At 50.6% G+C, this 27,807-nt stretch overlaps 1 protein-coding gene across 2 annotated transcripts in view; it reads right to left on the bottom strand.

Annotated features, from left to right (window-relative positions):
• The window catches only part of GAS6 (growth arrest specific 6), a 975,360-nt gene that overhangs the window by 307,540 nt on the left and 640,013 nt on the right, over positions 1–27,807 (bottom strand). For both annotated transcript variants that reach the window (XM_069637123.1, XM_069637124.1), the window contains one exon: positions 19,906–20,027. In XM_069637123.1, the coding sequence (XP_069493224.1) occupies positions 19,906–20,027 (122 nt within the window). The remainder of the gene's footprint in view (positions 1–19,905; positions 20,028–27,807) is intronic.

Here is a 27,807-nt window from a genome sequence, read left to right as displayed (position 1 = left end):
TCGACAGACTCGTGTGTCGAAGGTCCCTTCGACAACGGCGTCGAAGACATCGACGGAACCTTCGTCGACGGCGTCGACGGAACCTTCGAGGAAGGTTTGGAGGTCATAGTCCTACTCGAGGGTTTGTGACGCGCTCGAGAGGTTTCCTTCGCCGGGTACTGCGACTCGCGGCGTTTTTGACCTTCGGGTCTTTCGACCAGAGCATCGCTCTCGGCAGTCTTCGAGGGGGTCGAGGCCGCTTTCTCGAAGACGCTCATCATATTTTTGCGGAATTCCTCCCATTCAGCCCGGGAACTATGTTTCGTGGGGCACGGGATTCTCTTTGGCGAAACAGAGGAAGAGGAAGACGGAGAAGGGGTTCTTCGACGTCTCCTCTTCGAGTGCTTCGATCTCGAGGAGTGATGAGACCACTCCGAGATCTGGAACGCGAATGGTGACGAGTAGACGAATGCCTCGACTTCGTCGACGAAGAAGAAGCTTTAAAAGTCTTACCTTTCTCCAGCTTCCCCCTACGCTCCTTCAGGGCTTTAGCTGTCATGGACATACAGTCCTCGCACTCCGAACAATGGTGTTCAGCTCCCAAACACCACAGACAAACTCTGTGAGGGTCAGTCAGCGACATCTTTTTCCCACAATCCCGGCATTTTTTGAAGCCGGATCGAGGAGTTGTCGGTTCCGACGAAGAAGCCATCGAGTACGGATCGAATAACTCGAGGTAAATAGGTTTAACCTGACAAAACTGAGCAACCGTATTCCGAGGCACTGAGTAAGCGCGGAAAAACAGAACTGAGCAACGGGCGCTGCGCGCAGCCTTTATAGCCAGGATGATGTCGACGTCGATACGGCGGCTGTTGAGGGACATCGACTCGGAGGACGTCGACACGCAGCGCAGCGCCCTCAAGAGAAACATTTTTCCGAGGCCAGCAGAGCTGGAAGGAGATATCTAAGATGAGGAATACGTCGGAGGACACAATCCCTTCAAACAACAGTTACAGGTAAGTAACTTGTACCTTCTCCAGCATGGGGTCTGGCATGGATTCACATGCTAATGAATATAAGAATACATAGCAGTACACACATGCACAACCACGGGAGGTGGCAAAGCAATACAACAACTCAACATTAAGCATCTCTTACCTCCTCACCAGGCTCACCTTAAGCCAACAGGTTGCGCAGCACTGCTTGGCCGACCCTGGACTCCTCCCTGGAATCCCGATCGACGCAGTAGAATTTCGTGAAGGTGTGCGTCGACCTCCACGTAGCAGCCCTGCAGATGTCCAGCAGGGGCACACCAGATAGGAACGCCGTAGTAGCAGCGATCGCTCTGGTCGAATGGGCTCTCGGACGGCCTGGCAGCGGTCGGTTAGCCAACCCGTGTGGCAGTGCATGATGCAGCCGAAGAGCCATCTGGAAATAGAAGACTTTGAGAGAGCCTTCCCTTGATTAACAGGTCCAAAGTTCACAAACAGCTGTGATGTCCTCCGAAAACTCTTCGTGTGGTCCACGTAGAACTTCAGCGCTCTAGCCACATCCAGCGAGTGCAAAGTCCTCTCGGCCGGCGACGAAGGAGACGGGAAGAAAACAGGTAACACCAGGGGCTCGTTAAGATGGAAGTCCGACGGCACCTTGGGCATAAAGGAGGGGTGCGTCCTAAGCACCACCCTCGAGGCATGGAAAGTCAAGTACGGTGCTTTGCAGGATAGGGCCTGGATCTCTCCCACTCGTCGTGCGGAGGTAATGGCCACCAGGAATGCAGTCTTCCACGACACAAACTTCATCGGTGCGGAGTGCATCGGCTCGAATGGGGGCCAAATGAGCCTGGTCAGCACCATGGTAAATTCCCACGCCGGGGCCGGGGCCTTCACCGGCGGGGACGACCGGACAATCCTTTCATAAACTCTTTTACCAGTCGATGGGACCACAGGGACGTCCGTCCTGTGGTTCTGGTATATCTGGAGATCGCCGCCAGATGAATCTTAATGGAGGCATGGGCTAGCCCAGTCTTTGCCAGCGATAGCAGGTACGGCAGCACTTGAGGGGCCGTAATCCGTAGGGGGTTGATCTTCTGTGCTCGGCACCAGATAGAGAACCGCTTCCACTTGTGACCATAGCATTTGAGAGTCGAGGACGCCCTGGCCTTTGCAAGAACCTCTCTGCAGTCGGCCGGTATATCGTACCCTCCAAACTCTAGCGCTGCAGGAGCCAAGCCTGCAGGTTCAGCGACGCCGGGTCATGGTGTAAAATGGTGCCTCCTTCTCTGGAGAGAAGATCCGCCGACAGCTTGATGGGAGGGGACGTTGACAAGTCCAGAAGGTCCGGGAACCAGATCTGCCTCGGCCGGTGAGACGAGGATCATCCTGCACCGGGACCTCTTGAGCTGGTTGATGAGTCGAAGCAGCAACGGCAAAGGAGGGAACGCATACAGGTATAGGGCGTCCCAGGGGAACGAGAACGCATCGCCCATGCTTCTCGGCTGGGGAAACCTGCTGGCGAACCTCCGGCACTTCGAGTTCGTCGCTGTTGCGAACAGGTCGATTTGGGGTTTGCCCCATCGTCGGAAGAGTTGATCCACCTGATCCTGGCGCAGCTCCCACTCGTGACATGCGCGCAGCTCCCTGCTGAGCGAGTCGGCGATGGTGTTTCTTTCTCCTGCCAGGTGGAAGGGAACCAGGAACATCCCCTGGGCGACCGCCCAGTGCCACCGATCCTGTGCCTCCTTGGATAGGGCTGGGGATCTGGTGCCTCCCCCTGCTTCCGTATGTAAAACATTGTCGTGGTGTTGTCCGTGAAGATCCGCACCACCTTTCCCTTGAGCGACGGGAGGAACGATTTGAGAGCCCAGAACACGGCTCGTAGTTCCAGGATGTTGATGTGCAGGAGCTTCTCCTCCGGGAGCCAGAGGCCTCTTGCGTGGAGATCTCCGGTGTGGGCGCCCCAACCTTCCGTCTAAAAGTCCTTGCCCGCCGTGAGGTGCGCTCGAACGCCCCACCACTGAATCGCCCGCCGGAACACCTCGTTGAGGGGGACCCTGTCTTCGAAAGTGCCCGTCGCCTGCATCCAACGGGCGTCGAGAAATTCTTGAAGAGGGCGCATACGTAGTCTGCAGAGGCGCACCAGGTAGATGCAAGAGGACATTATCCCCAGGAGGGACTTGATGGACCTCACCCTGGCCACGTCCGTGGCTAGCAGGCGCTGCACTTTGCCCAGAATGGTCTTTGTCCGTTCTTCCGACGGTGCCGCCAGGCGCCTCACTGTATCGAGCTTCGCTCCCAGAAACAGGGCCACCTGCGACGGCACCAGGTGGGACTTTGGATAGTTTATGGCGAATCCCAGGTCTGTGAGTAGCTGGACGGTCCTCGCAGTGTGTTCGACTGCGAGTTCCCTCGTCCTTGAGCGGATGAGCCAGTCGTCCAGGTAGGGGTAGATGTGAATCCCCTGCAGGCGCAGCCGTGCCGCTACAGGTGCTAGGCACTTGGTAAAGACCCTGGGGGCCGACTTAAATCCGAACGGCAGTGCTCTGAATTGGTAGTGGCGTCCCTGGACGACGAACCTGAGGAACTTTCGGTGACTTCTGAAGATGGGAACGTGGAAGTATGCATCCTCCAGGTCCAGCGACGATAGGAAGTCGCCTTCCTCCAGCTGTCCCAGCACGTGCTGGAGGGTGACCATCCTGAACTTTTGTGACCTGATGTATTTGTTCAAACGACGAAGGTCCAGGATGGGGCGCCATCCGCCCGTCTTCTTCCTGACGAGGAAGTACCTTCAGTACACCCCGGAGCCTCCTCGGGACGGGCTCAATGGCGCCTTTCCTGAGCATCGCCCGTACTTCCAACAGCAGTTGCGGGACGTGATTTTCCTTCCTGGCCACAGGTGGAATGTGATGGCACTTCAGGTATTCGATTTAGTGTCCTCTTGCCAGGGTATCCAGCACCCAACGATCGGTGGAGATGGACTTCCACACGCCGACAAACTTCGTCAGCCGGCCTCCCACCGGGGTGCTTCGGTGGGGGCCCGAGGCCACGGCCGGTTCAGTCCTGCTTGGAGGTGGTGGCCTTGCCAGCCCTGGCCACCTTGCCGATGGCGGCGAGGGGCTCCCTGCTTGCCGCGACCCCTGTAGCCCTGTAGGCCTGTAGGCCTCCTGAGACGAGGAGCATGCCGCCTGGCGGTAGGACGACGAGCCACCGCTGGATCCCTTGGAGGCCCCTCGTCTGCCTCCAGAGCTCCGAAAGGGCCATCGTTGCTGAAGGGCTCCTAGGGCGCGGGCCGTCTCCGTCTTTATGGTTTGGAGGGATTCGTCCACCGCCTTCCCGAACAAGTTGCTGCCGTCGAACGGCATGTCCAACACCCTGGTCTGGACGTCCTGACGGAAGTCGGTCGCCCGGAGCCAACCCCGTCGTCGTAGGCAAACTCTGTTGCCCAGCTGGCGGAACCCGGTATCGGCAATATCGGTTGCCACCGTTATGGCGTGGTCCGATGCCACCTCGCCTTCTTGGAGTATCTCCAGGGCCTCGGACCTCTTATCGTCCGGTAGGAAGTCCAATATGGGGGCCAGCTTAAACCACAGCTCCCTGTCGTAACGGGCTACGATCGCCAGGGCGTTGGCCGCTTTGATCGTCGTCGCCGCCGACGAAATGACCCGTCGCCCCATGGCATCCAACTTCCTACCCTCGCCGTCCGGAGGGGAATTCGACGTTGAGGCTCCTGACCCCGCCGCTTTCTTCTTCTCCGCCGTCGAGACGACCGAGTCTGGCGTTGGCTGGGCCCTGAGGCACAGGGGAGCGGTGTCGGGGACCCGGTATTTCTTCTCGTACCGGTCCCGTTTGGCTGGTGCTGTGGAGCAGTACTTGAGAACCGACAGGCCCTCCTCCCAGATGTCATCGATTAGAGGCACCGCAATGACAGTCTTCCTCTTGGCCTCCCGGCGCTGATACAGGAAACCTTTTTTCTGCTCCTCCGGGCAGAGCTGGAACAATTTGGACGCCCTGGCGATCATGGCGTGGATTGAGCCAATCTCATCGTGCGGAGAGGCCTGAGCGATGGGAGACCCGTTCCGTCGTCGTCGCCGTCGCCCTCAGAACCCGTCGTCGAGCCCACCGCACCGTCATCTCCCGACTCTTGGGAGGATGAGGAGGGAACTGTAGGCCTTACGGGGGCGAGCGGAGGAGAGGGTTGGGTCCTCCGTCGTTTGTTCTGAGGACTTCCCGACGGGCCAGGTTGCGGGTCCTCCGGCCTGTGCCGTGGTAATCTCGTCCTTATCTCAGAGCATAAGGACTGGATCGCAGACAAAATGGCCGCCGAGCTATCCTGAGGCCTAGGTTTCCGGCTGCGCCGGAAGGGAAGGCTGCTCTTCCTCGCCATTGTCGTCTTCCTTGGTTATATCCCGAGGATCTTCCTTACGGGATCGAACCTTCTCGAATTGGACTTCGAGATTCCTCACGGCCTTGGTCAGTTCCTCCTCCGAGGCTGACTCCGAGCTCGAGGAGGTACCGTGCCCCCCCTCGCTTCTTCCATCATGGTGGCCACGACGATGGGCTGAAAAGAGGATTCCCTCCTTGGAGGCAGTCTCCGCTGGCGGGGTCTCTGCCGGCTTGGCCAGAGTCGCCGCGATCGCCTCGATGGAGGCCTTTGCCTGCTGGGTTAGGGGCCTTCACCACCTTAGGTGCGTCCCGGGCCTTCTCCTTAGGGGGAGGGGCGACCCCTCGCTCCCCCTCTCCCGAAATCGGACGGGGCTTCTCCCGAAGCTTACCCGGGGTCTCGGACTTCCTCTTCCCCGAACCGGAGCGCTGGCCCGTGGTTGACTGTGCCGGGGAAGGTGCGCCCTGCCTGGCGACCGAAGAGCCTGACCTTTCGGCGCTCCCGGAGCCAGCGGACTCACGGTGCTTGGCCTGGTGTTGGGCCCCCGTCGCCGGGGCGCCCGCACAGGACTTAGAAGCCCGCTCGGACCCTTTCTTCTTCTTCTCACCCGCTGAGCCCTTCTCCACCCAGCTGGCGAGACGGGATCGAAGGTCCCTCATGGTCCGGTCTGACAAGTTCTTGCAGAACTGGGAGTCCTTCTCTACATGAGTCTTGTCCCCATGAAGACAGTAGAGGCATCGCGAATGCTCGTCCTCCTTAAACACATTCTGCAGCCCGCATCCAGGGCAGCTGCGAAACAGCTTGGGTCCGGGTGACAAACTCGCGTCCTGGGCCATCTCGAAGTAGGCCGCAAATCTTCTGGAATCCTCCAAAAGGTTGATTCGACGAAATCTTCACCCTTGAGGGGCGTAGGAAAATCCCGCAACGGGTACCCGTTAACGGGAGTAGAAACGGTGGAGCTTGAGGCTCGATTAACCGAAAAAATGTGAAAATTCACCTGAAAAAGCGCGAAAACGCAGCAAAAGCTCGAGCGCTAAGCACGAGGACTCCCAACACTTGAACGTGCGGTAAAAATCTGAAGATGGCTGCCAGAGGCGGGGCTTAGGGAGATGGCAGTCATTGGCTGTGGTCAGTATGACGCAGAGATCAGTGATTGGTTACTACTACGAAAGACAGATCATAAACGAAACTGATACTGATTTTTCTTTACCGAGGATTCCCAGCCTGACGACTGGGAATATTCATGAGCATGTGAATCCATGCCAGACCCCATGCTGGAGAAGTAGGGGAACTAAGAAGTAGGGCTCCGGCAAGGTCGGGAATGGTCTTCACTTTGTTCCAGCATTTGAGGTCTCAGGGGGAGGCCGGGGAAGCTGTAGGAGGAGGGGTAGAGGCGTGGATAGAGAAGGGGATGACATAGTGGTCGGTCCAGATGAGTGGTCTTGGGCAGGATATATAAACCAGGTCATGGGAGCTGAAGATTGCATCGAGGGTGTGCCCCCAATGAGTTGGTTGGGCCAGTCATATGATGGGAGAGGTTGAGCGCATCAACACTGTCAACTAGCGGATGGGTCATGGGGTTGTTGGGAATATGCAACCAGATATTGAAGTCTCCTAGCAGTGTGTGAAATGGGTGATTTACTTGAATGGTAGCTACAGAATCAGAGTTTGTTGTCGAAATATCTGTCGTAACCAGAGGGTCTGTAGATGAGTAGGAAGCCATGGGAGAAAGTCGGTGGCAGCGAGAGTTTGACTAGAAAAGATTCACAAGAGGGAGTGAATGTCTGAGATTCGACGAGTGAGAAATGAGAATTGAAGAGGACTGCCACACCGCCTCCTCTGGAGGGTCTATTGTAGGGGATGAGCGAGTAGCCGGGGGGAAGGCTTCATGTGCAACAGTGGCAAAGTCGTCAGAGAACCAGGTTTTGGTGATAAAGACGAGGTCGGGCTTGTCACATGACAGGAGGTCAAAGATGCTGTGTCCGTTTCTTGCTACGGAGTGGGCATTAAAAAGGATGCAGGTGACTTTGTGAGGGGATGAGGTCTTCGTGGATGTCATTGGAGTGGGAGCATGAGGAAGGTGGGAGCTTGGTGGGGAACATTCAGGGTCGCTGAGACAGGATGAGGAGGGTTACGGGGGGCAGGGTGCCTGTGGATTTTGAGTAACGGGAGGTGAGTTTACATCGATGGGGGCTGGGAAGAGTAGGCAGGGGGAGGTGGATATGTGAGAAGTGTGGGTAGGATCGAGAGGGAACGGGAGAGTGGAGAGAGAATCGGTAGTTGTTAGGGGGTTTAGGCGGCTAGATTTTGGAGTGAGTTTGGAAGGTGATGGGGGTTCTGATGTACAGGGTGAAAAGTCAAGCGAGAGGGGGTGTAAACTGGGGAGGGGGAGTGCAAGGGTGTATTGGGGAGACTGGGAGGATGGGTTGAAGCAGAAGTGGTGAGTAGTAGAGAGTCATGGAAGCGGACCAGTCAAGTTTTTTGCATTTCATGGGTTTTGATGCTATAGGGGTGTGGGAGAGGGTGGGGTGGGTCAGAGGGTGAGGGAGATGAAACTACCGTTCTAGTGAGGGCGAGACGCGTTGCTTTCAGATAGGGGAAGGAATATGAAGGGGGTGGTATGTTGGCAGGGGTCGAGAAAGGGCTAAGGGGGGAGAGGGTGGCAAGGGAGGGTAGGCGAGAGGCTGCAAAGTTCTCCAGTGGTGTAAGGGGGGGCTGGGTGGCAGGGGGGAATCAGAGGGGCGTGAGCGCAGTTCCTTGGAGGGTGCAAGGAAAGAGTGGAAGAAGAGGTGGATTCATGCTGTTTGGAGCGCCAGAAAATGGATTGGATAAGAATAGAGAAAATGAGACTAGCCAAATTATCATCTTCCTTCACTCCAACAGACAAACCAAGGTCCTTTCTGCCTTCCTATCTAATGAAATCGCCAGCACCAGACTATAGAATGGACTTCCAAAGACTTAATATTTTGCCTACCTTGGAAATTTTGCATATCAGAGATAAATTAAATTTCACTACTGATATATATGAAAAATGTAAAGATATGGAAAAACAATCTAACCAACATTTTCTATCAAAATGCTCAGGCACATGGGACCTTAGAGTTCAAAGATTATTATTATTATTACAAAGATGTGTGCATAATGTTGGATCATTAGCAACAAATACATTCTTGGAAAGACTGATTTCGGGTAACAAACTATTTCTTACGATTGAAGTGGTGAAGCTCTTGAAAGATCTAAAACTCATGGGAAAGAAAGCCATGTCCAAATGTGAAATGTAAAATGCACAAGATAATTATCCTTTTTGTATTTATTTTTGGTTTTAAGACTGCTCTTCTGAAATCATGTTTTCTTGCCCCTTCCGCCCTTCTTTCTTTGTTTTTTCTCTTAACCTTGGTAACTGGTTTTAGATTTACTGAAACTTTATGGTTTTAAGATTTAAGATTATATGTGTTGAATTTTTTTGTCTTTTTTATTTTCTACTGTTTGTATGATGTAATAGGTATTGCTAGAATATCTGTTTTGAAATTTTGTATGACAATCTGTGTAGAAAGTCAAGATTTTGTTTTGGCTAAAACACAATAAATAAAATGAAAAAAAATAATTTGCTTCAGAAAAGGAGCCTATGATCTGTATCCTTGTGGCCAAACAAGGATCATATTTGAGATATCCAATATAAATCCTGGTAGCGAAGAGTGTGCAGAGGGCTAGAGTCAGATTGGACAAAGATTAATAAGATCACTTATTAAACACTCAATTAAAAAGGTGTTGCAGGCACCCTTCTGAAAAATGAACAGTGATGGCATGCAGTTTGTGCTGAAAATAAATCCAATGAAGAAATTATAAGTTACTCACTGTAGTGACTAACGTACTCTTAGTCCTTAGTCCCCTTTCTTCCATACTGCATGGGCGTCCTTTCAAAGGGACGGGAGACGGAACCCTTTTCACCAGAAGAAACCTTCTTCCCCTTTAAATTTAGAGGTGCGCGTGGGTGCGGCCGTGGGAGCATGCGCTGCCCTGACTCCGCCCTCCGGCGCCACACCTCAGTCTCCATAGATACGTTGACAATAGATTAACATTGCCTAATGACACCAGTATAATAAGGAGGATGGTGGGACGTATGGAGGAAAGGGGACTAAGAGTACGCTAGTCACTACAGTGAGTAAATTATAAGTATGTCCCGTCCCCTTTCTTCTATACTGCATGGGCGATTACAACTGAATGTAGCCCTAGGGTGGAGAGGAGAACCTCCTTAAGCAAATAGGTTCCTGAGAACCGCCTGTCCGAAAGCCACATCACATCTAGAGCTGGCATCCAAACAGTAATGTTTGCAGAAAGCCGAGGGAGTGGCCCATGTGGCCGCCCGGCTTATGACTTGCCAAGGGACATGGCGCTGGAATGCGATGGCCGTTGCCTTGGCCCCAACTGCGTGGGCATGCATGTTTGCTGGAAGAGGCTTGTGCTGACCCTCGTATGCTTCTTTGATGGCGGAGACCATCCAGCGGGTTATGGAGGCCTTATAGGCCTGATAGCCTGGTCTTGAACCTCCAAAAATGACAAATAGAGTGTCTGATCTGTGGAAGCCCTTGGTCCTGTCCAGGTAGAATTTCAGGGCACGGCTGATATACAGGCAATGCAGAACTCTCTGTGCCTCATCCTTAGGATCGGCAAAAAACATAGGAAGGACCATTTCCTCGTTTAAATGGAAAGCAGACGGCACCTTAGACAGAAATGCTGGGTGTGACTACTTTGTCCCTATGAGAGGTAGTATATGGTTCTGAGGTGACCAGCGCCTGTATTTCGCCGACTCTGCGAGCCGAGGTGAGGCCGACTAGTAAGGCTGTCTTAATGGTGACCAGCCTGATGTCCGCGGACGCCATTGGCTCGAATGGTTTGTGCGCCAGGGCGCCCAAAACTATGTTCAGATCCCACACGGGGTGTGGCCTCCTGATTGGCGGGTAGAGTCTTGCGAGCCCCGTCAAATGTTTCTTGACAATCGGATTAGAGGAGGAGAAGACTCCCTCCTCCAAGTTCCTGTACGCCCCGATGGCTGCGAGGTAAGTGCGGCAGGTGTCCACCTGCACACCCAAGTGGGCGAGGTGTGCCGAGAAGGAGAGCACGTCCTCCAGGGTACATGCCAGGGGGTCGATTTCCTTGGAGGCTGGCCAGTGGCAGAACCTGCCTGGTAAATTTACTTTTATACTGGGCCCTGGTAGCCTTGCTCCTTGCACCCTGTATGATCTCCAGATTAGACTGGGAAAGGCTGAGGTGCCTTAGCATCACCTGTTCAGGAACCACGCTGTCAAGGCTAGCTTCTGTGGTACGGGGGGATGACCCTGCCCCCCTCCTGCGCCAGAAGATGTGCTGGGCCCGTCGTAAGGTGAATCGGTGGCACCCCGAGAGGCTGAGCAGCTCCAAGAACCATGGCCTGGCTAGCCACCATGGAGCTATTAGAATGATGTTGAGCTGGCAAGACTCCTTGATCTTGGAAATCACTCTGTGAATCAGCGTAGTGGGCGAGAAAGTGTAACTGTCATGGCATCAACTGAATCTGAAATGCATCACCCAGGGAGCCGGGGCCCTGTCCCTTCCAGGAGGCGAACTGAGGGAACTTCTTGTTGTGCCAGGTGGCAAAGATATCCACCTGGGTATGACCCCATCTTCTGAAGACCTCCTGAGTAACGAGGTCGTTTAGCTGCCACTCGTAGTTGTCCACTCTCAACCTGCTGAGCCTGTCCGCCTCCAGGTTGGATTTCCCTGGAAGGTGGACTGCCGTGAGGTAGATGTTGTTTTCCAAGGCCCACTCCCATATGCTGATTGCCAGTCTGCACAGTGGAGGGGATCTGGTGCCTCCCTGCTTGTTGACATAGTACATGCTGATCGAGTTGTCTGTCTGGATGAGGACAACTTTGCCCCTGATAAGTGGGAGGAATGCTCTGAGCGCTAGCCAGATGGCGTTCAGCTCCGACCAATTGATGTGGTACTCCTGGGTCCAGGTGCCGTGGACAGAGAGATCATCCAGCGTGGCTCCCCATCCCTCGAGAGAGGAGTCAGTGGTGATGGTGACCTGCGGGGTGGGAGGCCGCAAGGGCTTACCCGTCCATAGGTTGCAGTCCATGGACCACCATGTGAGATCCTGGTGGAGAGATGGAGGAACGTTGATCATCTCGGCTTGAGAGCCCTGCTCCTGGTTCTATGATGCCGCCAAGTGCAGCTGTATCCTCCTCATCCTGAGTCTCATATGGGGGACGGCCAATAGGACTGCTGCCGAAAGACCCAGGAGGTGCTGGTACCACCAGGCCGAGGTCACCTCTCTGCTGAGGAAATGTGTAATGGCCCTCTTGATGGCTGTGATCTTGTCCTTTGACAAAAATACTTTCACGGAGCATGTGTCCCAGATGAGGCCCAAGAATGTCAGAGTCTGCGTGGGTTGCAGCTGCGACTTCTTGAAATTGAGCGAAAAGCCCAGATCGTGCAGTGTGTTCATAAGAGCCTGGGAAGTGTGGTGAACTGCTTCCGCCGATGTAGCCCTGACAAGCCAGTCGTCGATGTATGGGTAGATGTGGAGGCCCTGAGGAGGGCAACCACGGTATTCATAAGTCTGGTAAAGACCCTGGGGGCGGAGTTGAGGCCAAACGGAAGGACTTTGTATTGGAAATGGTAGCCCATGATCCTGAACCGCAAGAAAGAATGATGGGGCTGCCATATCGGGACGTGTAGTACAAGTCCTTCAGATCCAGGGAGCACATCCAGTCTCCCTTGCACAAAGTCTCCGCTATAAAAGCTGGCGTAACCATCTTGACATTTTTTAAAGGTAAGGAGAGGATGAGGGTGGAAAGGTCCAGCACAACTCTCAGGCTCGCCTGGTTCTTTTTCTGAATGGCAAAAATCCTGGAGTAGAAGCACAAGCCTCGCTGGGAGGATAGGACTTTCTTCACGGCCTGGCTCTCTACGAGCCATTGGATCTCCGCCAGAAGAGTTCCTGTCCCAACTTGAGGGAGTGCAGGGGAGGAGGGAGGAGAGGCCGGGATGGGTAGGCGGTACCACGTGGATAATAAACTAAAATTGAAGTAGAATCCTATTAAGTTGCGCTTTCACTTGGACTTGTTTTGGTATTCAAATGTAAAGCATCTATGTATTTAAAAACAAAACACTGTTCTGCCATATAAGTATACTGAATGAAGCCAATTTAATACACCTGAAGGACAGGTATCAAAAGCATTCAAACCATATCTATTGAATATAGAGAATCTAATTATTAATTGCAAAAATGTACGAACTGAATGAAGTGAATTCAACTACCACAAGTGAATTGTGTTTGTCTAATGTTTATAAAAAATTAAGAGGAATGATGTAAACCAAGCATATTGTCATTTATTTACATTTGAATACCAAAATGAGTCCAAGTGAAAGCGCAACTTAATAGGATTCTACTTCAACTTTAGTCAATTATGTGGCACTGGTCAGCCTCAGGACTTTGAATCCAAGTTAGGAGATCACTTTTGCATTCATTTGAACAATTTATTACATGACATTACGGTGAAGCGCAATTGCTGTTTAAGGCTGGATTTTCTAGTATCCTGTGGATACTACTGAGAGGATCCAGGGGCTCGTGAAATTCTAGTGCCAGAAATGTGCATGGAGAGCAAGCCTGCCCCCCACTGGAGACACATGCACCCGGAGGGGCGTGTCATGCCTTCTTTCCCTCAGGCTGTTTTGGAGGAGGGGGACTGGAAAAAGCGGTGTCAATGTGGGCCACGGTGGACTCCATGATGTCCTGCACCACCAGCTTGGCCTCAGCCAGTCCCACCTTGAAACGTGATTGGCTCTGCGTAGGAAGCTCTGGGAGGAAAACCGCAATTTCACGCCACAACCTCTGGTTAGCGGCTGCCAGCATGGCATCGGCGTTGGCCTGACGAAGATGCAAGGACACGTTGGAATAGAGTTTCTTCCTGTACGCCTCCAAGATCTTCTCCTCCTTGCCTAGCAACGCCCCAGAGGAGGAGGCTGAGGACGACTGAGGCTTGGAGTATAGTGATGCTCCAGCGATCGCTGAGGATAAGCTGATTGCAAAAGTGTATCCCCCTCCATCTGCCTGTACTTGGCGTCCAGGCGTCGATTGACCGACTGGACAGAGTGGGGCTTGAGCCAACCCTTGTTGGCCAGGGCGACTACATCGGTCTGCAGTGGAATTCCCATTTTAGCAGAGGGGTGTCGCGTTAGGACTTCTGCGAGGACCCCCTCTGCTGGTTGCTCGACCTCAGGTTGAGGAATGCCCATGTGCTCAGCCAGCCCTGCAAGACGTTCACGGAAGGCCTTGGCTGACGATGGCGTGTCAGGGTCCTCCTCATCGTCCGTGTCCGCCTAAGGGTCAGGAGGATCCTGCACCGGTGAAGGCATTGTGGCAGCCGGAGGCTGGGGTACTGGAGGCTGTGGCGGAGGCTGGTACGGAACCGCCTGAGGAATCGGTTGGGGGGCCGTAGCCGGTGGCTAAGGCTGCACCGGGGTCGTGGCACCGGGAGAGGAGCCTGAGGTGCTGGAAGCATTGGCGGGTGCACCTCCCTGATGGCATCCCTGAGGATCACCCCCATCCGAGAGGACTTCATGAGTCAGAGGAACCTCTCAAAGAAATTGTCCGTCCTGAGGAAGATGCTCAAAACAGACAGAGCCATCGAAAACGGTCAACCTTGCTGGGTATGGTGTTCACATAACCTGATGAGATACTCCCCTGAGTCAGAGGGGGTAATCTTTTGTTTACTCACACATTGTGAGCCCTTTTTAAGGACATCCTATGCAGTTTGGGATGAGGTTTTAACTTTGTACTCTGTTCCACTCGTAAACCATCTGCATGTGGTTAAGTTGCAGCCCAAGGGTGAATAAATATAGCACTGGAAAGCCTATGGCACCAACTACCATATGTTCAGCTTTGCAGCTGTTTCTCACAGGATCGAATCAGTCGTCTTGTTGTTGAAATTAATGTGTTGGTTTTACGCTGGACGTTGTTGCTCCCTTGCTGAAATTAAATGTTTCTTTTTGGACATTGCCCATACAATTTAGGAGAATTAGGGACAGTTCTTTCCTTGATCTATCCCTCTTAGATAGGCGGTGCATCACTCGCCATCTAGGCACAGGCACCCCCGGTAAGGTAAGGGTGTTATTCTTGAGGGACACATAGGCCATTGTCTTTCTCATGTGCTACACAAATGTGTCTTGAATGTCATTTGTCTGTCTTCTGAACTTTTCCTCCCACTGAACCGTTTAGGTTGTGTTTTGACCTTGGAAGGGACGCCCATGCAGTATGGAGGAAAGGGGACGGGACGTAAGAGTACCTCTGATACGGTCTGTGACCTTGAACGACAAATAATAAACATCCTTCAAATCTAACAAGTGTAGCCAGCTGCTGTGCTGGTCCTTCACTTCTGCAAGTACAAAAATAGGCTGAGGATCTATGGTTTGAGCATATGCTGACAAGTAACAACGAAAGGCATCCCCCTCTCTGAAGAAGTTCTGGAGATCCTCTCGCAATGTTCAAGTTCCTGACAAGTGGAGGATGAGTGTGCTGCAGATCACTTAGCATCCAGATATCCCAGGTGATGAGATCATTGTTGGAAGTAGAGGAAAGTGCACAGTCCAAAGTGCGGTCATTAAGACTTATTTGGTAGCGGATGATGGCAGGGAAGGTTTGGTCTTGTTACGGTGGCATCACATCTTGGTCTGGGAAATGGCAGATGAGGGTAGATGGGGATGCAGAAGGTTTTAGGCTAGAAAAAACATTTAGGTAGGCATGTGTTCTAGCAGCAGTCGACTAAATATCATGCAGTGACTTTGCTGCTGTTGTCCCTTTCTTGGACTAATGCTTAACATCATCTATTTTTTCTTCTTAACTTTATTTTGTCTGAGAGCCCTAACAGTTTTCACAGCAACAAAAAATACACATTGCAAGACGTTACCATTGCAATCGATAGCACAGGTAAATCGCCTGAAACAGTATTGACATAACATCCAGTAATGGCTCACGACAGCACAAAAATTCTCAGTCTAAATTATAAACCGTCCGGCATTAATACCCATAGACTGAGAAAGTCCCTACAGGTCTTTCCCCACAGGGGGACAGCATTTTCTTCAGACAAGACAGAGTCCTTCAGCTCTAGACCCCAGAGATATGGGCTACAGTTAATTCCGGCAAGTCCCTGACCAGTCTAGGATCTCCGAATTTAAATTCGACAATGTCACAGTCATAAGCTGCCTCCCTCACTTTACAAATCTTTGAACAGTCAACAATTTGATCCATAGTGACAAAATGGAATCCCCTCATGTGTTTCAACCAGTGTAAGCACTTGTTACGAAGTGGTCCCTTCAGTTCATGCCGTTTTGCGGTCAGTTTGGGAACTACATGCATGAAAAGTGACAGAGGTGGAGTGGGCCTATTAAGAATTTGTGGGAGATTTGGCAGGTTCTGTAGCAGCACGCTAGTTTCAGAAAGCGCATTCGTTCTGGGAGATCTATCTGCCTGTGTGCAACAAGTCTGCTTTGAAGGAAAAGGGATAGCAGGGTGCAATGACCGTTTGGGGTCGTGGCCAGATGGTTCTGAGTAACAAAACGACTCTTTACCCCTGTGGGCACTGGCAATCCCAGACCTTGTTGCTTTTACATTGCAGGTAACACTCTGCTCTTCATTGGACCAGGGGGGCTTGATGCCAGAGTTGAAACTGGGGTGGCTAGGCTGGGGGCATACAGAGACCCCCAAGATGTAGCTGAGGGGCCTGTTGGTCTACAAAGGGAGGCCATCTGTCCGCACGCCCCATCGCCGACACTCATGGTCTGAGATGGCTCCAGGTGGAGCGGATAAGATGGCCGGTGATTCCGCAGCCATAGTGGTGCCAATGGTGGCAGCAGTGGCCCCTTCTCAGATGTAGCATCAGCAGGGGCATTAGGTGCACCCAGAAACTATTGGATTTATTTCGCTTATCAGCATGTGGCCCACTCCAACGTACTGAGTAAATAGAGATGTGGTACACTTGGTGGACAGTGCCAGGGGGAACCGGAGTGATTTTCGTAGTCATCTTCGGGGTCAGTATTTTCAGTTTGCTCCCCCGGTTTAGGCCCGAGTCCCAGACCAAGCCCAAGGCCATATACTGCGGGAGGTACAAGCACTTCATCTGCTACCTGGGTGGATTCCTTGATGTTTGGAACCGCCATGATTGATGGGCGTCTGGGTTCAGATGGAGTTCAGGCTAGGGTTCAGATTGGGCTAGGGTTCAGGCTGAGTTCAGGTTAGAGCACTCCTAGCGCCAGTACCACAGTTTAAATGTGCAAAGTGGATGTGCAGGTAGTTTTTACCTTAATTTCAACATTTTTTTGGAGCTGCCTCACCAGTCCTTGTAGGTCTCATGTTGAAAGCCAGGAAAACTGGACGAGAAGCAGAACTCCAGGAAGTGTCCCAGTCCGGTCCCTTGGCTCCGGCAGGCCAGAAGGAACAAAAGAGAATAAGGAGTGCTCAGGGTGAAGCACGTGCTCCCGCAGGCTCACAAACACCCATGCGGGATGACAACACCCCACGCCACTGATTCCCTGCGGGCTTCACTCTTGCGGCGAGGCCGGCGGGATAATGTAATGTTTGGAAGGCCGGTGGGCTGCGCAAGCAGGATCAGTGACAGCAACAGTGAGTAAGGCTCCAGACAGGCAATCAGGCACCCGTTCGGGATGCCAATACCCTGCGCCCTTGACTCCCTCCAGGCTTCAATAATGATAATGTATGTTTGCCATCAAATGGTAAGTTAACGGTCAATTCGCTAAGAGATTAGGGGACTTTTGCCAACTTTGTCTCATCATTACTGGTCCAGTTTCATGGTGAATCCTGCAGGGTGGATACGTTTTTAAGAAAGTTAGAGCTTCTGTTCTACAGCTTCCATGGCTTGCAAGCCCATGGAATACATAAATGAGTAGTCATCTCTGTGCTTTTGGGCAAAAGAAGATGATACACATCAAACTCATAACTAGGACACATACTGTCCATTTTGGAGTTGGGGCCCTTCCCTAGGGCAAGCAAATGTCAGAAATATGGCCCTTGTTGCTATACCTCACTTGAGATTCCTAATAAACGGAAAAAAGGCAGATGAACCTGTGTGTGGTGAAGGAAGAGTAAACCAATAGACAGAAGGTAATAGACACAAGGCAAAAGATAAAAACACAAGGAGGTAGAAATAATCAATATGAAAAAAATTGAAAAAATTGAAAACATAAGGGAAGAAATACCAATCTAATAGTCATCCTTACGTAGAATGACAGAGATAATGAGAGCTGGAGCTGAGAGGAGATATCTAGAGAGGTAACAGATAGAAGTTGATTAATGATCAACCAAAGTCCAAATGAAACATTCACAGATATACAGATGAATCAGATCAAGAAATAAAAGGCATATGTGTTAAAGGAAACAAGAGAGGTTACGCTCTTCATTCATGTCACACGGAGCGACCGCGTCAAGACGGTCAATCCAGAAGGCCTCTCTGCAGTTTAAGAACTTGTGGTCTGCATGTGGCTCAAAATAAGCAACTTCAAGAATCTGGAAGCAGACTTGCACAAGTTGGTGCCTTTGCTCAAGGAAATGCCCTGTCACTGATGAGATGAGATTTTTTTCTGGAGGTTAGAACAATGTTTGCTCCATCAAACTTTTGCAGGTCTCTTGGACTGTCTAGCATATTAGTTCCCACAAGCACATTCGATTGAGTAGATAATCTGCGCTGTAAAGTCTCTAAGACAGATCTTGGCGCCTGTCTTTGGGCGGTAGACAATGTTGCCCTTTATTACATTATTGCAATTAGTGCAATGAAGACACGGGTAAGTAACCACCCTCTTTAGTCTGTCAATCTTTAGGTATGTGGGCTTGTCACGCCCACCCGTATACACCAGCCTTTTCCTTAAATTATGACTGCTTTTATACGTAAATGTAGGTTGAACAGTGAACAGATGATTTACTCTCCTATCCATGGTGATAATGTTCCAATGGTTGCATACAATGTTTTTGATCCTATTGCTCTGCACAGAGTATTTGGAGACAAAAACTGAAATTTTCTTTTGTCAAGATGGTATCCCACACACTGGGAACAGGAAAGATACCTCAAAGTAGGAGCATTTACGACATTTACAAGCTAAGTTATCATGTTCCTGCTAACAAGCCTGGAGTGAAGTTGAGGGAGGGAGGAGCATGAATGGACATGGAGCGGGGATTGCCACCCTTTTCAGGTTTTATCACGAAACCAGGAGTTAACAATCTCAGTTGAAGCCGTACCAAGAAAGTGATCAATACTGACTGACTTAACTAACCAGTCAGCACTGTGCCACCAACTAATTTTGGTGGCATGGTTTAAAATAACAGAATCTAATATTCCTCTGAAACCTACACATGAATACAGCCTATATTTAAGGAAATGAGGTGAATTATCTTGGATGTACGTTTAGTTTCCGTATTAGCTGTCATTTTTCTACCTTTTTGATGCATGAATTGATTAATGAACTTCGTGCTTTCCAGTTGTAAAATAACATGCTTGTTTTGTTTTAAATCAGGTGAATATATCGTAGACCTGAAAACAAAAGTCGGCATCGCTACCAGCCACCGTTTGTACATTAGCCAGTAAAGAGAAATGGCGACTTTCAAATTTGACAAACACATGAGAATGCCTTTAGGAATTATGACATCTCTAACATTTGGTCATTGCATAAAATGATGTTTTCTAGTTCTATGCATATGGTAGAAATCTGAACGTGCGTTTACCAATTATTGAAAAACTATATTTAGGATCCTGCAAGTTAGGGTCAATCCTTGCTGGGGTATAGGCATTAAGGTATTATTTTAGGACATACCAGATAAACATTAAAAGTGGCCAACATACTATTTCTAATAGCAACGGGAGGGACAGTCCCCTTACTAGACTAAGACATTTCTGTATTTCCCCTAATGGAAATTGGGTTTGATAGCAGCATTGCAAAATCTCGTATTGACAAAGTCTAAAATAGAAATTCTGGGCATTGCAGAAAGGTACTCTGCATCGCTGCGCAGCGGATTGGCAACAGGTTCTTTATAGAACTACATTCAAGAATGTGAGACAGGAAAGGTTTTCACTAGCTAGATTTAATAAACTGATGTTCAACAAGAACAAACCCAATGGTTAAACCATTCTGAAGACATATGTAAACTAGTTGAACTTGTAAATATATTGAGAAAAAATGGTTTTGGCAGTTGGTGGTACAATTGAGGAACTAGCAACACGGTTTTGATGAGACCCACAATTTTACCTTGTAATCAATTGAATCTTTGAGGGTGAATATTTTGCAGACAAGATTTACAACCTAAAAATAGGGGTACTGGAGTACATGAAAACAACATAAGTCTCAAAGAATGTATTTTCCAGTGGAAACTGTGATAGGTTATGTTCAAATGCACAGTTCTGACTAATGACAGCTACAGGTGAAGGGACACAATGTTTGAGCTTCTTAGCGGAATTCATTTTTGGAGGGAAAACACAGAATTTCAATTAAAACAAGAATATCTACCTCGCAGGTGTTCATGTCACTGGATAGCTTGACACCACGTCTCCCATCACAGTGACAGGTGTAGCTTCCGGGTGTGTTGACACAGGTTTGTTCACATAGTTTCTGTTCACATTCATCCACATCTATCCAGCAAGAAAGAACATGAAAACAAATGTTGGTTCTTTCAAGAAAATTGATCCTCTGTGCAGGCATTATATTTGATTTGCTACCATATCATCTTCTTACCCTTAAACATTCTATTGATACGGTGCTTCTCTGAGTAAAGGGCAAATAAGATGGTCTTTCAAGCACAATCAGTAGAAACTAATCGTAATGGATCTGTGTGATCACTGCGACCACATAATTGCGACGGCCGAAAATGCCGACTTTTAAAGAATCTATTTTTAATTAAACCCCCCTTACATCACATAGATGTGTGGGGAGACCCCCTGCACACCCCATTTTACTATAATATCCCATACCCCACCCCACATATATATGTATTGTAAAGGGGTGTTAAAAAAAAAAAAAGTCGGCTATTTCGGCCGTCGCAATTGTGAGGGAGACATTTTGGCCCATTTCCATTTTAATGGTTTTTCTGCATCTTCCAAGATTGTGCTGGCCTTAACATGGTTATTTCCTTTTTTTTGTATCTGTTTTTTATTGAAATTTTGCAACAATAAACAAACTATCACTTATACATAGTGGTTACAACCCGTAACCTTATCCCCCTTCGCCCTCAAAAGTGTGCAGCAAGGTGCATATGTGGGCAGATACAGTGTTCAGTTACAAACATGGCAGAAGCAGAGCGGTATAGAATATTTTAGACAGGTACAGTGGCACCTATATAATATTGGGACGTCAGCTGTTACGTGAGTTATTAAATTCTCTACATTAAGGTAGCTGCAAAATCTCCATGGGGGGTCTATATATCTTCTTTCGAGTCAAAGTCTTGTCTACAATTTCTTACTATTAATGAACGGGGGGGGGGGGTACTCCAGTTCAAGGAGGAATGATCGAAAGGGGCCCCAATATTCTGTGGGTCTCGTACCAGGAGGGAGGGTGTAGGAGTAGGATGTTTCACGGCTTTCACAAATCTCCAGCATATTAACGCATTCCCTCACAGTAGGCGATGAGCCTCTCATCCATGCTTTAGAGATTAGGGCACTAGCGACCATAGAGGCCATGGCCATTAACTTCCTATCGCTCTTAGTGGGAACATTGAACCAAGCCAGTAGCCAGGCCACTGGAGAATCATGAGGGCATCCAGGGACCATTTTGTCCATGGTACTGGAGACCCCTCCCAGAAGAACTGCAGGTGGGCACAGCTCCAGACCATGTGAAGTCATTACAGCGTGGACAGGTCGAGTCCCTCTCGGGGTAATACTTATGCATCTGCGGGGGAGTGAGGTATGACTGGTGAAGGAAATTAAATTGTATAAGGCGGAATCTGGAATTCAGGGAGATTTTTTTGTCAGCGTGCAAATCACCCACCATTGGTTATCGTGTAGAGGTGTGTCTAAAACCCTATCCCGTCTGACCTTGAACAGCACCTGGGGGGCTGGGCGGAGAGATTTGATCAGTTTTTATAGGGCAGAGACTGCACTGGCGACATTTGGAGGGTTGGTTGCAAATTGGGCCAGGTGGGAGGGGGCGGGCGCTGCAGAGAAAGCATTCTAACGTTCCTGATGTGCCTCCCGCAATCTATAGTAAAGTAGCAGGGAGGCAGCGTTCCAGGGGCCACGTTTTTCAAGGTATCCCACTGTATGAATTTGCCCTCATGCACCAGGTCACACAGGGAGAATACCCCCAATTTCTCGAGTTGAGTTTTAAAGGTCTGTTCTGCTCTGAGAGGGATACCGTGTACAGAGTATATTGCAAAGTCGGAGTGACAATTGTTATCAGTGTTGGTCACGAGGGGGTGCAGTCCCATGCCCACCTAGTTACCTCCATGGGCTGTATTTCCTCTCTGGGGGATCGTTTGGGCGTACCCGAAAGTAGGCCTTTCAAGTCGTAAGGGTGAGCAATGGCCCTTTCAAGTTTGGTGTGTGGAAGTTCAAAGGAGGGATTCCACCACCATATAGCATACTGGACCAGGGTGGCGAGGAAGTATGTGTATAGATCGGGATAATCCAGGCCAGCAAAAGCGTACAGCAGTGATAAAGTGTCAAGCGCAACCCGTGCCACACCACCCGCCCAGACAAGTCTGAACATCAGCGACCGGACCAGTATCCAGAACCATGAGGGTGGTACCAGTGGGACGTTAAAGATGTAGAGCATTTTAGGGACCACCATCTTGGCCAGAGTGACATGAGCCGCTTGAGACAGAGGGAGACGGATCCAAACCCGAATCTTCCACTCCAGTTGTTCCATGACTGTTAAGTAATTATCCTCAGAAAGCTTTGATGGGGAGGTGGAGACCACTAACCCCAAATATCTCATCCCCCTGAGACGCCAGCGTCATTTGTCACCCACTTCTGCAGGAAGTGCAGCAGGGATGATTGGTAGAATCTCTGATTTGGACCAGTTAATGCATAGCCCACGAACGACGGAAATGTTCTGTACTTGTGGCTGAAGATTTTGTTTAGGATTTTTAACACACAACAATAAGTCGTCTGCGTAGAGAGATAATAGAGATATGGGAATAGATCGACACCCCCCTATGTGCTTGGAATTCCCTTACTGCGCATGTCAGGGGTTAACCGCCAGAGCGAAAAAGATAGGGCACCCTTGTGTCGTTCCCCTGGTAGGGGAAATCCTGCCGGAAGTCAACTGGTTGGCAATATCGTGGCCTGAGGGGCGGTGTACAGCAGTCAGACCCATTGAATGTAGTGAAGACGTAGTCCAGATCTGCGCAGTATTTCAAACAGGAAGGGCCATTTGACAGAGTCGAAGGCCTTCTCGGCATCAAGGGCAGCGACAACAGTGGGGACCTCTTCCTTAACGTTATGCATCGCAGTAAACAGTTGTCTTAGGTTATTTTGGGTGGATCTGCCAGGGATAAATCTGGCCTGATCGGGAACATCTAGGGCGTTCATATGGGGGAGGAGACGATCCGACAGTATTTTAGCCAGGATTCTGTTGTCAGTATTAATGAGGGCTAGTGATGCACAGTTTTGGGGGTCTTTACCAGGTATTAATAGAAGTGTGACTACTGCTGTCCTGGTGGACTGTGGAAGGAGGCCAGCAGACATGGAGAATTTGTACATGCTGCACAGATGTGGTGCAAGGATATCTGCATACTCTGTATAAAATTCTGCTGAAAGCCTGTCATGTCCCGGGGCCTTACCACTAGGAAGTTCACTAATCACTCTACGGATCTCCTCTATGGAGGCAGAAGCGTTCTTAGGATTCGCAAGCGAGGGGTCCAGCCAGCCCAGGGCGACCTGGTCTAAGTAGGATCTGATGTCTTCAATTCAATTGGGACGATTATAGTCTAGTATAATAGTCATGGAACACTTTAATGATCTTGCAGGGTTCATGGATCAGGTTCCCCTCAGGGTCCTCAACCTCCATAATTCCAGGGTGTCCTCTAAATTGGATTGCCCAAGCTAGGGTGCGGCTAGGCCTACCTCCCTCATCGTATTTAGTTGCAAGCATAGGATCCTCCATGTATTTGTCTTCCCTGAGCGCGGCCTCAGAGTGTTCCAACCGCTTCTCGGAGAATAACTACCCCGAGCCTGTCTCTGTTCTAGGACTTTGAACTCCCCCTCTAAACGACGGAGCGTAGTCCGTAAGGATTTTAGAACACCTCCCTCCCTGTTGATGCAGCTACCCCTTATACACACCTTGAAGGCCTCCCAGACCGTTCCATAGTCTGGGACAGAGTCTACGTTATTACGGAAATATTCTAGGATGTCTCGGATGCCGTCTCAGAACACTGTCTTCCAGGGCACCAGGGCAGAAGCGCCAGCGAGGAGGGGGTGTAGTGTGTCGGGTACAAGGATCACTGCCATTACAGGGGAATGATTGGACAGTGTTCTCTCTAACAGTTTAGTGGTCTGCGTTATGTGAGCTAGGGGGACAGACAGCATGATGTAATCAATCCTAGAGAATGTCCGATGTGCCCCAGAAAAGAAGGAAAACGCTTTTGTGTTGGGATGCAAGTGTCCCCAGATATCTACAAGACAGAGTTTCAGCAATAACGCTCCAAGTAGTGGCAGCCTTGGAAAGTGTTGATTGTGACGTATTTGGCAGGTCCAGGTCTAATGATATTGCCATGTTAAAGTCCCACACCACTTCGTATGTTGGGAATCTATGGACCATGGTAGCACATTTCTGAAAAAAATCTGGAGAGTCTACATTGGGAGCATACACATTGACAAACAATATTTTAAGCCCAAAACAGTCACCAGCAAGCAAGATATACCTCCCCTCCACATCACATATCTTCTCATGTAAGCGGAATTGAACCAAATGGTGTGTATATATATTTCAACGCCCCTTGATTGGGATGAAAAGGAAGACCCATATCGATGGACCTCCTAGCCCTTAGCCAGGGGGAATGAGGCTTCCAGTGCCAGGTGCATCTCTTGCAGGCACATGACATTGACCCCCCTGCAGTTTGAAGTGATTAGTCACCGACTGAAATTTCTTAACATTCGTGACTCCCCTAATATTCAAGGACATTATATTTAAGGATTCACCCCTCATCATCTAGCTTTTGTACAACATTGAAGTGCATTGAGACGTACAGCGCAGTGCGCCATTCCTGTATATATCCGTGAGCCTCTCGCTTCCAGCCGATGAATAAGATTGCAACAGTGGGCCAGGTTTGAATGAGCACCTTGTATAGAACACAGAACTTCCCACCACCCCCGCACCAGACTGTAAACAGCAACATACCGGCACATGTCCTACCCTAATTAACCAAACATGATAGAACTATGAACACAGTGGCTGCGCCGACGGGGTACTGAGCGTGGCCACGTACCTCAAGTGACCAGCAACTATAACACAATGCTGTAGTATTGCAGTTTAAACAATTGTTCTTCAAGTTGAGAGGAGTTATTACATATCAAGCCTCTGTGGGTAACATTAAGGAAAAGACAATCGGCCCACTAAGCAGGAGATGAACCGCAGAGGGCAGTAAACCAATATAATGACAATTTAGCTGGGCAAAAGGAAACCTGGTTCAGCTGTTGCGGTCAGCCTGGGCGTCGGGTGAGTCAGGCAGTTCAGAGACAAATCTATCCGCTGCTGTGGGGTTTGTGAAGAACCAGGATTTGCCATTGTGAAGGATGCAAAGCTTAGTGGGGAACATCATAGCATATCGCAAGTTTTTCTGTCCGAGTTTCTTTTTAACAGCTTGAAAATATTCCTGCTGTTCCTGCACTTGTGGGCTGAAGTCAGGAAATAATCTGATGATTGATGAGGCCCTTGTCCCTGGCCGTCTTAAGGAGGAGATCTCTGTCCCTGTAATTAAGGATTCTGGCATTGATGGGCTGGTCCGGGGCGCCAGGGGGCGGCTTTGGGGTAAGGGGAACATATTGGACAGCAGGGGTTGGTCGAGTATATCTGTGAGGAGCCTTTCAACAAATCTCTCCATGTTGTCTATCTGGGTAGACTCAGGAACCCCTATGATGCGAACGTTGTTCCTACGTGACCTGCCCTCAAGAGCATCGTTTTTGGCCTCTACACGTCTCACTGACTTCTGTAGCGCGGTCACTTCCCTCTGCAGAGATGACAGTCTGTCCTCATTGTCGCCGATACATTGTTCAGCTTCAGTGATGCGGCCACACCATTTTCACAATTTGTCAATTTGGATAGCAGAGGTCTCCACCTTGCATGTGAGTGTGTCTATTTTAGAGCCCAAACTGCCTGTGCTGTTTTTCAGGGCAAGAAGAGTCCGATTCAAGGTGAAGATGTCTATAGTGCTGGATAAGGAGGCACTGGCAGAGGGGGAAGAGGCCCGGTCCTGGCGTGCAAACTGATCCACCTTTGCCTGCCTTTTGTTGTTCCCCATTGTATAGCGCGGGTCCCTCCCAGGCAAAGGGTTGTTGGTTGTCTCTGTTGGGGTCTCGTTGCAAGTGGCAGGCAAGACTGGGCAGCCCCGTCCAGATGCTGTGCCGGGCACTTCACACGTGGAAGCGATCCAAAAGTGGGTTAAGGGGGGGCGACTACAGTTGAAGGGGGTTATGGCAGGCTTGAGGCAGTCTTGAGGAGTGGGCACCCTGTTTGAGGAAGGAGGCAAGGTGCGTCAGGTAGAGGATATGGTCCCACAAGAGCATCAATAGCAGCCAGGGGCGCTCACGCCCGTATTCCCAGCTCTGTCAGCAGGGATCGCTCCCCCTCCAAGAGTGAGGGGACGGCCTCTGAGGGAACCACGCCGCGGACCGCCACTGCACCCCTCGGGAAGCTAGGGGGCTGGTCCTGAGGAGCGGGCTCCCCGTGTGAGACAGGTAGCGCAGAAGCGGTGTGGGCCCAGCGGGTACCTCCAAGTAAGCAGAGATGCGGCCAGCCGAGGATGTGGGCCCCCAGGAGCAGCAGTTTCATTCAAGGGTTATACCCCCCCAGGTATTTCCTCAACGTGTCAGCAGGAGCCGTTGGTGCTCCAAGAGTGAGGGAGTGATTCCACAGATCCCCGTGCCACAGGCCAACACTGCGCCCCCAAACCGGCCAAGGCGCGGGACTCGCCGCAATGGAAAGCAGTGCTGCCGGGCCACCCACGGCTAAGTGGGAGGAGCGCCTCCGAGGGTTGCCCAGCAGGGTGGCAATGTGGCAGGCAGCATGGGAATGAAGGTGCAACGCTCACCTGGTTCCCACGGGGGCGCTGGTCTAGTCTGGATTGCTGTGGCCTCTTCTAGTGTGATGCGCAGGACCCGGAACACCGATTGGACAGGACCTCCAAATCGTGCTTGCCTGGCCCGTAGGAATATCCTTCTGCAGATGAGAAAGGGGATTAACAGTCTGCAGAATAGTGTGCTAGCTCCCCCCTTTCCCCCTTTGTTCCTCTCTAACTTCCTCCAAACCCCGGTTTAAGCTCACCTTATGGTTTGGAAGGATGAACTCTCCATCCTGCTTCTGGTGCAGGGGCGCGCGTTCGTCCAGTTACTTCACTGGTTTTCAGAATGGCGCTGGCAAAATCCACTTGACTTTCCTGAGCGATGCGCCGTAAGTATGAAAGTTCAAGTGAGGCCCCCTTTATGTTGTCTTTCTAACCTGTGATCTGTCCTTTATTTCAGGTGCAGAATGAAGGCGATGCGTCGAGGGGTTAAACTGCCGAGGTGAGTAGTGATGTGGGCGATCCCTCTAAATGTCCTTATCATTCCCCAGAAATGTCTCTTGTCCTTTCCCCATAGGGGCCAGGGTACGGTACCTGCCAACGGGGCAGCGCCGACCCGAAATGTGGAAGAAAAGCCGGTAAGTATTATGGCTGTTAATCAGGCTTTCCTTCTGTGTTCCTTCTGCTCACCTTTTGTTTCTTCCTCTCTCCCCTAGGTGCAGAGATGTGGCGTCCGATGCTGACAGCCGCGATGGAGCCGGGAGATGTCTCGAGGACAGGTGAGTGAAGCGTGGCGCAGCAGCGAGCAACGGGATGCTTTTAAATGGAAGTCTTTCTTCAGGGATGCTGGCGAGAAGATTCCGGATGCAGGTAAGAAGTTTGAAATAGTCCTTGGTTTTCACCTTTCTCTTCTCTTCCTTCCTTGCAGGTCTTCCAGGTTCGAGGCGGGCGTGGCTGGAGTCCAGCAGGAGCAGACACGGTGAGCGTTAAGCTGCAGGAAGCAGAACAACGCGAAGCATGAGCTGCTGTCTGGGCGTGGCTTAAATAGCCGCCAAAGAAGTCCCAGGTATGTATCCTTCCCCAACTAGGTATGTATCCTTCCCTGGCCACGCCCCAGTGAAAAAATAGTCCCTATGAAAAAATAGTCCCTTTCAGGTCTCAGGGAGGCCTGAAGCGTGCAGCATGGTCTGCATCAGGTA

Source organism: Ambystoma mexicanum, chromosome 7p, assembly GCF_040938575.1.
Source record: "Ambystoma mexicanum isolate Mex_15411 chromosome 7p, UKY_AmexF1_1, whole genome shotgun sequence".
Lineage (NCBI taxonomy): Eukaryota > Metazoa > Chordata > Amphibia > Caudata > Ambystomatidae > Ambystoma > Ambystoma mexicanum.
The sequence above is the reverse complement of the archived record's forward strand: the minus strand, read 5'-3'. Positions and strand labels throughout refer to the sequence as shown.